This window comes from Crinia signifera, chromosome 8 (genome assembly GCF_055691185.1).
Source record: "Crinia signifera chromosome 8, ASM5569118v1, whole genome shotgun sequence".
NCBI lineage: Eukaryota > Metazoa > Chordata > Amphibia > Anura > Myobatrachidae > Crinia > Crinia signifera.
In genome coordinates, this window is record NC_139224.1 from 156,187,008 (window position 1) to 156,200,604 (window position 13,597).

The 13,597-nt window shown below is 48.3% G+C and overlaps 1 protein-coding gene across 1 annotated transcript; it reads left to right on the forward strand.

Annotated features, from left to right (window-relative positions):
* The first annotated feature begins 2,886 nt into the window (after positions 1-2,886).
* LOC146027149 (E3 ubiquitin-protein ligase TRIM39-like) lies at positions 2,887-4,881 on the forward strand. Its single transcript, XM_083158109.1, has 2 exons — positions 2,887-3,775; positions 3,881-4,881. Exons 1-2 carry the CDS (start codon positions 2,887-2,889, stop codon positions 4,582-4,584), a joined length of 1,593 nt encoding a protein of 530 aa, XP_083014235.1. The 3' UTR covers positions 4,585-4,881.
* Positions 4,882-13,597: the final 8,716 nt, after the last annotated feature.

Here is a 13,597-nt window from a genome sequence, read left to right on the forward strand (position 1 = left end):
AACTATCCATGGGTCCAGGGGCAGGAGATGGGGCTGACATGGTGCAGTTTGTACATTTATACCCACCCGCCTCAGGTGACTACCTCCCCATCCTGCCAGCTGCAGCAGTATGGAATATGGAGTGGGCCGGCGCTGGAGAAGTCAGTACCGTCTCCATGGTAACCCACTTCCTGAATAGAACAAATTAGTAAAAAGCCCTGTGTTCAGTTACTTGTGGTTACTTACGGCTTCATGAATAGTCCCCCCCCACCCACAGATTATAGAAGTGAGAGATATTGCAACCAATCAGATACTTACCATGTATCCAGCGCCTTTTGGATAATATCTAGAATCTGATTGGTTGCTAGGGGCAACATCTCACTTCTAAAAACTCTCACCTTAGTAAATTTACCCCTCCTGATTTCCTGTCACATTTTTGCGATTCATTAATGTTCTTACTTGCAGATTCCTATCAATCAGTCTGTTGGTTTCAAAGTCATCATCGTCTTCTCCAAAGGGATTAATGAGCTGTTCTGCCACCTGCGACAGAGGGTCATGTGTCACGTGCAGTTGTATTTATTTATTATTATTATTGTTATTATTATTGTTATATTATTGCATTACATTTAAAAAAAAAGGCATTCATTTTTTTAATTTATTATTATTAATACATTTTTGGAAATTAAAAAACAGGTGTCCCCATGAAAATGCTAGTTGTTCCCCTGGGGATGCAGCCGGACCATTGCCTGCTGGGGGCAGGTGGTTGACATCACATTATGTCAGCGCCCGACCCCTCTTCATCGGACTCCGTCGGAAATAAAAGTCAGTTTAGACTGACTTATTTCTGATGGAGAGAGAAATCATTCGATGATCGGTGACCATCGAATGATTTCTCTCGCCTTTGGCTGCAGGAGAGGGGATGTGGTCGCATACATCCCCAGGCATGTTACCGCGGAGATTCAGTGGCGGGGGGGGTCAGTTTGGGCATTCGGACGTGCGACGGGTTGGGTTAAGCTGCTTGCTAAGCGGTACTGAATCAGGCCCACAGTGCTACAAAGATACAGCATTTACAAAAACAATAGACGCCTGGTACAGAGAACATAAGTAATAAAAACTTTTTTTAGAGACAAACAGACAAAAACCCAGCTAAAGGTCCCTTGGTGACACAAAAACCACAGGGCCACCTGGTCTCATATATTGAAAAATAATAAAAATAAAAAGTAAAAAAATAAGGAAATACTAACAGGCCGGGGGGAGGGGTGGGGGATTGAGAACCATATGTTGTGAGAAGTGTTCACGGCGTTATTTTGCAGTCAGGAGATGTAATCATGTAATCCATGGAGGCCACACACGATACGAGCATGCAGGACATTCAGTGAAGGAGCCACCAAACATTTCCAATTTTTGTCAATCAAAGATTGGTCTGCATTGTATACATGGACTATAAACTGACTAACAGATATACAGTAACCGGGGCACAAAGTATCGCCACAGAAGTATCACTGGACAGAGGCAGGCCTACCTAGTATACTAGACAACATTGCACTGACCTAGCTCCAAAACACTTTTATAGTTGGACAAGGCCATAGAGTGTGTAGGAATGAACCTTCCCCATCACAATTACTTCAACAGTAGCTGGAGATGTTGGGAATATGGGACCTTATTCTGGTTGACTTGCAAAGCTGCACATTTCTCAGCTTTGCAAGACATTTAAATGCCGTCTGCATCTGCTGACATCAGCTGCCCGCCCCCCGGCACCCCCATAATTTCCATGGCAATGCAACGCCACCAAGTACCATCTTGAATATACCTCGTAGTAGGATGTCTCTCTTTTGACCATGCTTGTAGAAGTTTCAACAAATCTTGACCTAATGATGGACCTTCCCTCTTCATCAATAGGTGTTGAAAGATCTGTGAGATTAGCATTAACTTGTGTATTACCATGAAGTATTTGTGTTGTAGTAGCTCTCCTGTGGGGCTACCCGGACGCTGGGTCAACTATCATCAGTTGTCCTTTCATGGACAACGTTTGGTAGGCACTAACCACTGCATACCAGGAACACCCCATCATTTGGAGCATGTGAGAGTCGCCAAGTTACATCTACTATACAGAATTCTTGTGACGGCACCACACTGGCTGTCATCTCAGTTGTTTTCGGAGTATTATTTATTTATTACCAGTGTTTTATATAGTGCACACATATTCTGCAGTGCTTGTTGGGAACCAAATGGCCTACCAGTATATTTTTGGATTGTGGGAGGTAACCCCCTCACAAAAATCCTGTGTTTGCCCCTACTTTCTGTTGGGAGGCTTGCACCTAACTTACAGTGCTGATGCTAGGTGGCAAGCCTCCCAACAAACAAATATATTTTGGCATGTTGTTCCTTTATGGATTAGCTGTGTCCATAATACTGTCTTGTACCTATGAGTATTAGCTGAAATTAGGGATGGCCATTGAGCATCGATGATTCAAAATCAAAACCCGATGTCGAATACTTTTGCCATCGATGGGGGAGAACCAGATGGTTTCCCTCCATCGATGGAACAGCAAAACAATGTTTTGCTTTTTTTTTTCAAAGTGCCGGGACACAGAGCATAGCTTCGCCCCCGACACCCCCCGAAGCCCCGCCCCTGTGTTTTGATTGGCCCACTGGGCAAGCAATCAAACACAATGGCTGACCATCAATATGTAAAAATATCGATGGTCAGCCATTGCATAGTTTAGCACTATAGATGGCCAGTTGCAGAATTGCCATCGATGGCATCCATCGATGGCAATTGCAACGATGGCCATCCCTAGCTGAAATATAAGCTCAGCCCCACCCTGTGTGGAGAATATGAGTCCAGCCCACTGATATCTGAGAGTCAGAAACTTTCACTTTCATTTCTCTCTTCTGCTACCAGCGATGGCGTCTGCTGATCTGAGACGGGAGCTGGACTGTTCCATCTGCCTGAACATTTATACAGATCCTGTCACCCTGAGATGTGGACACAACTTCTGCCGGGCCTGTATTGATCGTCTGCTGGATACACAGGAGGGGACTACAGTATTTACCTGTCCAGAATGCAGAGCAGAGTATCTGGATCGTCCTGCACTAGAGATAAACAGAAAGCTCTGCAATATAGCAGAATGTGTACGCTCTATTCCAGAGGAGGGAACTGGGATATTCTGCACTTATTGTGTCCACTCTCAAGTACCTGTTCTTAAAACCTGTCTGAAGTGTGAAGCTTCTCTCTGTGATATACATTGGAGGACACACAACAAGTCAGCAGAACATGTCTTGGTTGATCCCACCACTTCCTTGGAAAAAAGAACATGTTCCCTCCATAAAGAGATCTTGAAGTATTTCTGCACTGAGGACAATGTCTGTATCTGTGTGTCCTGCAGTTTGGCCGGAGAGCATCGGGGACACGTGGTGGAGATGCTGGGTGAGGCCTCTGAGAAGAAGAAGGAGAAACTGAGAAATGTTCTGCAGAAACTGACCACAAATAGAGACGAGACTGAGAAAAGTATCCAGAGTCTGCAGAAACGCAGGGGTGAAGCTCAGAAAAAAGCAGCTGGTTCAACAGAGACAATCACTGCCCTGTTTAGAGACATCAGGAGACAGCTGGAGGACCTAGAGAAGAGAGTGCTGAATGAGATCTCTGGGCAGGAAGAGAGTGTTTCACTCTCAGTCTCCAATCTGATTCAACAGCTGGAAATGAAGAAGGATGAGATTGCCAGGAAGATGTGTCAGATTGAGGAGCTGTGTAACATGTCTGATCCAATGACTGTCTTACAGGAACCAGACACAGGTGACTTGTATGATACAGAGGAGCCATGTTGTATGACTGATCCAATGACTATTGTCCAAAAACAGGATAGTGAAGAGAGAGAGGAGGAGATGGTGGTGGAGGGAGACATAGAGGAGAACAACGAGAAGGAGGGCATTGAGAAGGGGGATATAGAGGAGGCTGAGCATGGCCAAGTAGGAGACCTGGATGTAGGCCTTATCTCAGGGAAATTACAAACATTATCTGATGTAATAACAGGAATAAATGTATGCTTCTATGTGCAGACACCAGAAGACATATCACTGGATATAAACACAGCGGGTAAAAATATAATTATATCAGGTGACATGAAAACTGCATCCAGGTCTTCAATAAAACAGAAAAAGCCAGAGACACCAGAGAGATTCCAGGATGAGCCTCAGGTGTTAAGCACCAGGGGATTCTCCTCAGGGCGACATTACTGGGATGTGGATGTCAGTAACGCAGACACCTGGTGTGTGGGGGTGTGTTATCCCAGTATAGACAGGAGAGGGGATGAGTCACTAATTGGATATAATAACACATCTTGGTGCGTGGATAGGACTTATCATGAGTATTCAGTGGTATATGACAGTGAGATGATTCCATTACCTGGCAGTATTCCCTATGATAGAGTGAGGGTGTATCTGGATTATGAGGCAGGACAGCTGTCCTTTTATTCTGTGTGTGACATGACCAGACACTTACACACCTACACTGCCACCTTCACTGAGCCCCTGCATGCTGTATGGGAAGGGGATTCTGTACAGATATGTGTGGATAGTCTGGAGCAGTCAGGGAGAGGAATCTGATTGGTGGGACATTAGTGCACAGAATGATGTAGTGGATACAGAAGTTTTTATGTATATTTATACAGACAATGATGGTGCAGGGAATTGGTGTATACTGTAATTGTGTGGGCACTGCAAGTTGTGTATTCAGTGTTTCAGCATCTGTGTGTCATGTCTAACGCAGGGTTGCCGACTTTTTAATGCTCCTCTCCGGGAGAAGCCCGGAGAGGAGACTTTCCTTACCCGATCGGGGGGCGGGGCTTGACGGTGACGTCATTAAGCCCCGCCCCCATGACGGGAAAGAGAAGAAATGACTGATATCCATGGAGGGGGCGGGGCTAAATGACGCGATTGTGCCATTTTAGCTCCGCCCCCTCCTCTGAGACCCGCGGATTGCGGCATTTACATGACGCGATTCGGGGGGCTCAGGGGAGTCCCCCAGATTCCGGGAGGGTTGCCCACCCTTCCGGGGGACCCGATTTTCGGGAGACTCCCGGGAATTCCGGGAGGGTCGGCAACCCTGGTCTAACGTTATCTGTTGTTCTATTCCTGACAGGGCAAATATATATCTTTCATGAAGTAATTTGTACCAATCAGCGTAATATTTCTATGTAACTTTTATGAGTATTCTTCAGTTAATAAATGAGTGTTCTTCAGTTATTTATTAGTGATGTAACTAATAAATGTTCCGGAATGTTTCTGGTGTCTTGCATTATTGTCTCAGTAGCTGTTGTGGTGCGACAGTCCTGGTTTTTCTGTATGAAGACATAAAACATCTCTATGGTAAAGCGGTCACCTAGAGAAGACCTACCCCACTTCTGTCAGGGATCAGCATGTGTTGTGGGTACAGGACTGGGGAACCAATGACATGCTGGTAATGGGTGTGGCTCAAAGGGTCTACAGTATCTAGGTCAACAGTCAAATTACTGTGGAAATATTGACTGTTGACCTATCATCCGTATCCCCTGGTAACAGACTGAAATAAAGTGAGACTGGAGTATATAGGAGTAAATAGGCTGCATTGGAATGGGACGTTACCATCCTTGCTGCCATGTGCCTGCATCACATCAGTGGCGTAACTATAGCACCGCAGCCCCCGCGGTCGCGGGGGGGGGGGGGCGCTGTGCATATGGGGGCGCCGGGGGGGCTGCGGTGCTATAGTAATCCCCCCGCCCCCCATCCCCCGCAGGCTTACCTGTCCGCGCGTCCCGGCTCCCCTCCTGGCTTCAATCAATGCTATGGAGACGGACCACGATAAAATGGCCGCCCCATATAGCAGACTGTTCTCTGAAACTGTCTGCGGTATGGGGGCGGCCATTTTATCGTGGTCCGTCTGCATAGAATTAATTGAAGCCAGGAGGGGAGCCGGGATGCGCGGACAGGTAAGCATGGGGCATGGGCGGGGAGGGGGGGCGCCCCCCCATTAACGGCGGGTGGGGGGGGCAAACAAAGCTACGCCGCTGCATCACATGTTACATCTGCCCCACCTGCAGTGCACATGGTTTTGTCCATTTTCAGAAAAATGTGTATATCAGATCTGAATAGTGTGTATGGGGCTTATGGGCCTGATACATGTTTGTTAGCAACTGGGCAAACCCATGAGTCACTGCAGGTGGGGAAGTTGTGTTGTGCAGAGAGATAAAGCTGTCTAACATTTGTGTGCTGCATGCAAAACCAGACAGTATTTACCCTGCACAGAACACATATAAATGTACTTGCTCCCCCTGCAGGGCAACATGGTTTCTTCCAGACACAGAGTTACTTTATGTTTTTGCTTTCTGTATACCCCTTTCACATCGCACCTCAGACCCTTGTAATTACCAGTTTAACGAAGTGATGACCCAGACTGAGGTGTGGTGTGAGAGCACCAAAGTTTACAACCAGGGTCGCCCATTTTATAATGGGCGGACCTGGCTTTAATGTGAAAGCATCGGACCCGGGTTGGTTCTGGGTTGGACCAGAGATCAAGATCCCAGGTCCGACCTGGCATTGCCATGTGAAAGGGGTATCACAAAAATGAATCAGGCCCTTACTGTTATATGGTGGCTGGAGAGATGCAGGATACACACAGGAGATATAGGGAGAGGCCCTATACTGCACTCCCTATGTAATGAGTGGTGCTGCCTTGCTGAGACTTATAGTACCACACACTGGATGTAGGATGTACTAAACTGGAAATGCAGTGAAAACCCTGTTATTTTGATGCATTAAAGCCCCCCAGCGAGGTCTTCACCACGGGGAGTTATGCCAGCTCTAGCCGCAATAACCGCATAGAAGCCTTTTGGTTTCTTAACGCGTCCCACGCACCCTGCGGGCATTTGGAACGGCCAGAAAATGCTTGTGTACCCTGGCCGTCGAGAGGGAGGGCAGCTAATGTCATCAGTGGACTCCTTCTTCCCACGGCCTTTGCAGTCCTGGCTCACTCAGTGCTACGAACAGGCGAAAATAATTTGATGGTGAATGATGTCCCCCCTGCAGGGACGTGCAGTCAGGGGAGGCAGGGGAGGCAGTGCCTCCCCTGTCATAATGATGTGAATAATAAAAAGAAGATATATTTATATATCTTCTTTTATTATTTTCATCATTTTTACCTCTCCCCCTGCCTCCTACCATCCTACACTGCTGCATGTGAGGGTGGGAGGCAGCGGGAGAGGTGCCTCCCGCTGTTAACATTAAAACACCGGGCAGCGGGGGGCGGGTAGGGGTGGGCAGGGGGAAGCGTGCAGCAATGGGCTGTAAAAGCCCATTGAAAATGAATGGGGAAGCGGCACTCATACTGGTGCCGCAATGACAGGGGCACCAGTATGAATGCACGCCCCCAGATGTGATTGGGTCAGCGGATCCAGTGATGGATCCGCTGTCCAATCACACACATGCAGCAGCGTAGGATGCAGCAGCGTGACAGCGTGGAGTCCGTCGCCGCTGTCACCGCCGAGGAGAGGTGAGAGGGGCCCCGGGGATCATCAGGCGTAGATTTATAGTACCTCAAAGTCGCCCATGCCGCCGGCGGCACCGCTGACCTGGGAGTAGGGGAGGTCGGCAGCGGGAGGTGTATCATTATATTCCTCCGCAATTGCGGCTGTGAGGAGGGGAGCCGGGGAGGTCCGCGGTGCGGGCTGGGCAGATGAAGCGAGGTGGCAGAGGTGCACGGCAGGTGCTGGAGCTGGGTGGGAGGGAGGTGCACGGCGGCCACTGGAGCTGGGAGGGAGTGAAGTCCGCGGCGGGAGCAGCAGTACTTCCCAGCCACGAGCCACCACTTAAACAGAGCCATCGCAGTGACCACTGGGCTGCTGGAAGAGGCACAGGCAGCAGGTGCTGGAGGACCCAATGTATACTGCACCATGAGACCACGAGCAGACTGCCAAAGTTTCCCCTGGAGCCCTGAACAGTCTACAACGGAGGAGGTGCATACTATCATAACTGTGAGTATCTCTGTGCACCATGTAACTGTACCATGGGGGAGGAAGGGAACTGCAAAATATGTGGAAGGGGATTTAACGGTCTACTATGGCGAGGGGGCAATTGTGTCTCAGGGGAGGGTGGTTAAGTGTATATCATTGGGAGGTGGGTATCTAAATTATCGTGTTCAGGCTCATTATGGGTAAGGGACATCACTGTGGACATTATGCACAAGCAGAATTACTCTGGGAATTGTGCACAGGCAGCCAGTACTGTGGTCATTGTGCATAAGTGGCAATTTTGTGGGCTGTAGGGTGAGGGATGACCTTAGTGTGATAGAGTGCAGGCCGCAGGGTCAAATAGTGCGTCGAAGTGATAGAGGGCAGGCCAAGGGGTTAGGGAGGGCATCAGTGTCATAGATCGTAGGCTGTGGGCTGAGGGAGTGTGTCAGTGTGATAGAATGTAGGCCGCAGTGCGTCCAGTTTATGTTCCAGCATAGAGGTGGGGGGTGATAGCGTTTGAGGGGGTGGGGGGCCCCTAGAGATATCCGTGTATGGGGCCCCAATAGTTCTGTTGCCAGCCCTGCCTGCCGCCTGTGCCCGGCCGCTGCATATACCATATAGCATGGTATGCGGGCGGGCGAGGGTGGGGGGTGGGGGGTCGGGGGTTCCGTGCGGGGAGATCAGTGCCTCCCCAGGCAATGACCTCACCGCACGTCACTGCCCCCCTGTGTGCTCGGCTGCATATGCATTTACACCCGTGCACAGTGGCGGGGAAGTGCAGGGAGCGTGTGTTTGTCAGGGAGGGCGGCTACCTGCTCGCTGGGCTGCGAGTGTTTGGAGCAGGTCTGAATGAGGCCCATTATTCAGATTTTGAGGATATCCATGCATGAGCACAGGTGACATAATTAGTACCTTGGTCAATTTAATTTAAACATCTGGACTCATTCATCAATATCGTTAAAACCTGGACTGTAATTTAGGAAACTGCTGTAACTGCATTCACTGCCATGGCTGAACAAAGCAGGAGCTAGGACCCAGGGAGAGTCAGCTCTTCCCAGTGATCAGGAACACATGAGATGATTGGATAAATCAGATACAACCACTGCACACTGACTGGTGCTGCCAGATAGAGCACTGCAGAGTAGAGTACTGAGCAGCTGTCCAGGTAAGAGCATACTGGTGTAATGTCAGACTAATGGTGGAAGCAGGAATGGAGAAGCAGGTGGGAGAATTGGCTCATGGAGGTCAGGGAGACTGGTGCTGGCTTACAGAAATAAGTGGGGTGACTTGGGGAACAGGGGTCACATGAGAGCGGTGATTAGGGGGGAGGGGTTCCCTGTAATCTGATGGTGCCATATAAATAATATGTAACAAAAGTACAGGTAGGTGTCTTTATTTATGGAGGTCACTTGCACCAAAGGTTAAAGAAAGCAGGGACAGGAGTAATCTGGGGGTGGGTGTGATGTGTACGCTGCAATGTGGGAGCCTCCACACTGCTGCTGTGCTGTACTGTTACCTCAGGGTTGCCTACCTGACCCTCTCCATGAGGGAGAAAATGCTCTGTTCCTGGACTTCCCTGGTAATGTAGGATTACCATCACCTGTGGGGAGCTAGGTAACTTATAAGAAAGGTGTTTCACCACAGGTGCTGGCAATCCTGCATTACCAGGGAAGACCAGGAACAGAGCATTTTTTACCTCATGGAGAGGGTCAGGGAGGCAACCCTGAGGAAACTGTAGTGCCCAATGGAAACCGGCACAAACACAGGAATAACATACAAACTTGCCATCGATAGACCAAGGACTTAAAGTCATGACCTTACTGCTAATACTAAGCACTATTGCTGCCCATACGTGCATTTTGGACTAGATCTCAAAAGCATACCCCCAAAATGACCCTCTCCAGGAGGGACACAATGCTCTGTTTCTGGACTTCCATCTAAATGTAGGATTACCGCCATCTGTGTTGAACAGGTTAATTGATAAGAAAGGTGCTTTAACACAGGTGATGGCAATCATACATTAGGAGGGAAGTGCAGGAGCAGAGCAATGTGTCCCTACTGGAGAAGGAAATGTTGGGGGGTATGGACACATCGTTAGGTCGGAAGGTCAACATGGTTATTTGTACTGTTTTTGAGCCGACATGTGCCGACAGGCCGTTTTTCATGCCCTACCATCCACTAGGGCAGGGCTGGGCAACACCAGCCCTCCAGATGTTAGTGAACTACACATCCCAGGATGCTTTGCATTAGTTTGGCTGTGTGGCCATGCTGAAACTGATGCAAGGCATGCTGGGATGTGTAGTTCATCAACATCTGGAGGGCCGGTGTTGCCCAGCCCTGCACTAGGGCGTGGTTGGAGAATAAAATAGTGTGCTCGAAGCATCGCTAGCGTAGTGAGCTGCGGTTGACTTCCAACTGTGTCCATGTCGACATTCAGGTAAAAAAAAATCAGTAAAAAAGAAACCATGTCGACCTAGACACATGAAATTGTTTATTCACGTGAGTGAAAAACAAAAAGGCGCTATGGATGTAGTGCTTAGCTAGCTGCTCACACCTGAGGGGGAGGTCAGTCCCCCAATAATAATCGGAAAGAAAAAGCAAAATGGTGGAGCGCTTAAAAAATCACACTTGGATCAACTGGGTATCACATAAATTCATAGAAAATATTTAATAAGCAATATTGTGCACAATAAAAAACACTAATAAAACAACAATATTAAAATTACTGCGGACCCTGGAATAGTGGAACTTCCACTTGTTCCTATAAATGCTCCTTATAATTAAATGGAAACATATTACCCCTTGGATGTATTCCGTTTGGTGGTATCGGAGTGTTCAATATTTACTGCTGAAGTCCCTTTATAATTTGCCTGGAGATGTAAGACAAGTAGGCCTTTTGGAATGTCAGGTGGGTCTCCAAAAATTGAGCAGATGATGGTATCCCCCTAAATTGTAATCCGTTTTGGATAGTAACAGGGTGTCCAATGTTACTGCTGAAGTCCCTTGTAGTTTGCCTGGAGATGTTGAGCAGGTGAACCTGAGGATTACCAGGTGGGTCTCCAAAATTTGAGCAGATGATGGTATCCCTGGAAGTATGAGTCCAATTGGTGGATTGGAATAAGGGGGGGTCCAATGGGGTGGTAAGGAGCTGGTTCAAGTGGAATATGAAGCAAAGTCCAGAGTCCAACAGTGGGTAAAAACCTAGTTTTTACCCACTGTTGGACTCTGGACTTTGCTTCATATTCCACATCTCCAGGCAAATTATAAAGGGACTTCAGCAGTAAATATTGAACACTCCGATACCACCAAACGGAATACATCCAAGGGGTAATATGTTTCCATTTAATTATAAGGAGCATTTATAGGAACAAGTGGAAGTTCCACTATTCCAGGGTCCGCAGTAATTTTAATATTGTTGTTTTATTAGTGTTTTTTATTGTGCACAATATTGCTTATTAAATATTTTCTATGAATTTATGTGATACCCAGTTGATCCAAGTGTGATTTTTTTAAGCGCTCCACCATTTTGCTTTTTCTTTCCGACCTAGACACATGTCAACCTAATGACTGTTGCCCTAAGTGCTGTCGACAGTACGATCCGCATCCACCTGGTGATGTCAATCAAACATTCCGAGGGAAGCCCAGGAGCAGAGCATTGTGTCCCTCCTGGCATGGATCATGTTGGTATGATAACAGTACCTGCTGCACATACTTTTTGTACCTTGCGATATGATGTACATGGGAGCCACATCACAAGGTAAAATAGCACCGTGTGTGGGCACCTTATGTCCCCGTATCTCTGTATATACACACGTACAGCATTACTGCCTCTCAGCACTGAGGCCATGGGTATACAAACTCCACACCATGGCAATAACTGTGTGGAGTTTGTATATTCTCCCTGTGCTTGTGTGGAGTTTCCTCCCACAATCCCAAAAATTATCTTGTTAAGCTAATCGGCTCCCAATAACAAAAGATTCCTGGGCAAAAACGCTGGGCATTCCCATGGGCACGAAACCTCACTGCCGAACCCCGCCCGCACTGCTAGGTGCGAACAGGACAGCCAACTGGCAGTTCACCATGCCCGCTCGCACCAAGTGTCTGCACATGCGCAGATGCTCAACATTGCTCAACCGTGCGAGCACACGGGGGATCGCACAGACCAGAATGAGGGCCACTGTGTAGACAAAATTATTGGACATTGACGGTAAATAGATGAATGTATTTTGCAGGTCCTCCAGGTGCAGCCACCACTGCAGACTCCCTTCTTTGCACACGGCCTACAAGTTCCTGGACAACAGCCGGTGGTAGGTTTTGCCGTTTTGTCTTTTAGTACAGCGACTAACTGACATTGAAGAAGGTTGAGTCGGCCTAGAACGCACCTGTCTCTTTAATTCAAACTCACGGGTCGATCCTATTAGGTCCATTCAGGTGCCATTTTCATGTGTGTAAATGTCGGCAACGGCACCTGATATAGCCCGATCTCGCACCCTTCGCTGGGCCGAATTCGCTTACAATTGCTTATAACCCGATGGAGGTACGAGCACTTTTAAGGGAATTCAGCCCGCTGTATAGTACGCCCAGTGCCGTGATGATTCGCACTTGCGAATCATCCGCACCAAATAGGATCGACCCCCACAGTGGGGTTAAAATCTGGATTCTGAGCTGGCCAGTTCTTTGCGGGTTATCGCATTTTCTGTTTATGAGTCCAGCGTCACCATGGAAACATGAAAGGTGGCATTGTCTTAGAACTACCGCAATGTAGGGAGCACAGAGTTATGGAGAACATCTCTATACTACTTAGAGGTAATGTGACCAGGGATATTTGTGGGCCAGAAAGCCCCGGAACACCGTTCCTGAAGCTCTTTTCAAAATGACATCATCAGTAACGGCTTCTGGGACCTCTGCAGCCTGCCCTGCTGTCTGTCTCCTCTGCCGGGCGAAGTGACGGCTGCCGATTCCCTTTTGAGGGAATGGGAGGAGAGCACACTGTGTCCTTGTGACTGGGCCATCAGTCAATCAGAGCTCACGGGCTGTCAGCCAAGCAGGAGCCGGCCCGCAAACTTTGATTGGCTGACGGTCCAGTCACAGGGACACAGTGAGGGGAAGGACAGACGCGTGATGCGGCGGAGGAGACAGACAGCAGGGGGTCCACTCCCCAACAGCAGCAGCAGTGAGTTGCACTGCTGCTGGGAAATTCTTACACATTGGGGGCATATGTGTTTCTGGCACTGTGGGGGCATACATGGCACCGTGGGAGCATATGTGTATCTGGCACTATTGGGGGCATATGTGTATAACACCCCCATTTTCATTGGCCGCACCCCATGTGGCTACACCCATTTTTTGGTCGCACACAGTACCGCTGAGGTTTTTTTTTTTTAGACTTGCACCAGTGGCTTGGGGGGGGGGGCATTGTTCTTCTGGCACTGCTGGGGGGATTACGTTTCTGGCATTACTGCGGGTATTGGGGCATTGTGTAACTGACACTACAGGTGTCATGTGTGTGTATATATGGCATTACTTGTGGCATAATGTGTATATATGGCACTGCTAAAGGGCATTATGTTTAAAAAATAAAGTAGTTTATGCAACAGTTGATGCCCGGCCTTGGTAGCTCTGCCCACTTCTGC

Excerpts from the sequence above, each read along its gene's own strand:
- LOC146027149 (XM_083158109.1), top strand. The coding sequence starts at position 2,887 with ATGGCGTCTGCTGATCTGAGACGGGAGCTGGACTGTTCCATCTGCCTG. Across the intron at positions 3,776-3,880 it reads CTTACAGGAACCAGACACAG|ACATAGAGGAGAACAACGAG; the intron begins GTGACTTGTATG and ends TGGTGGAGGGAG.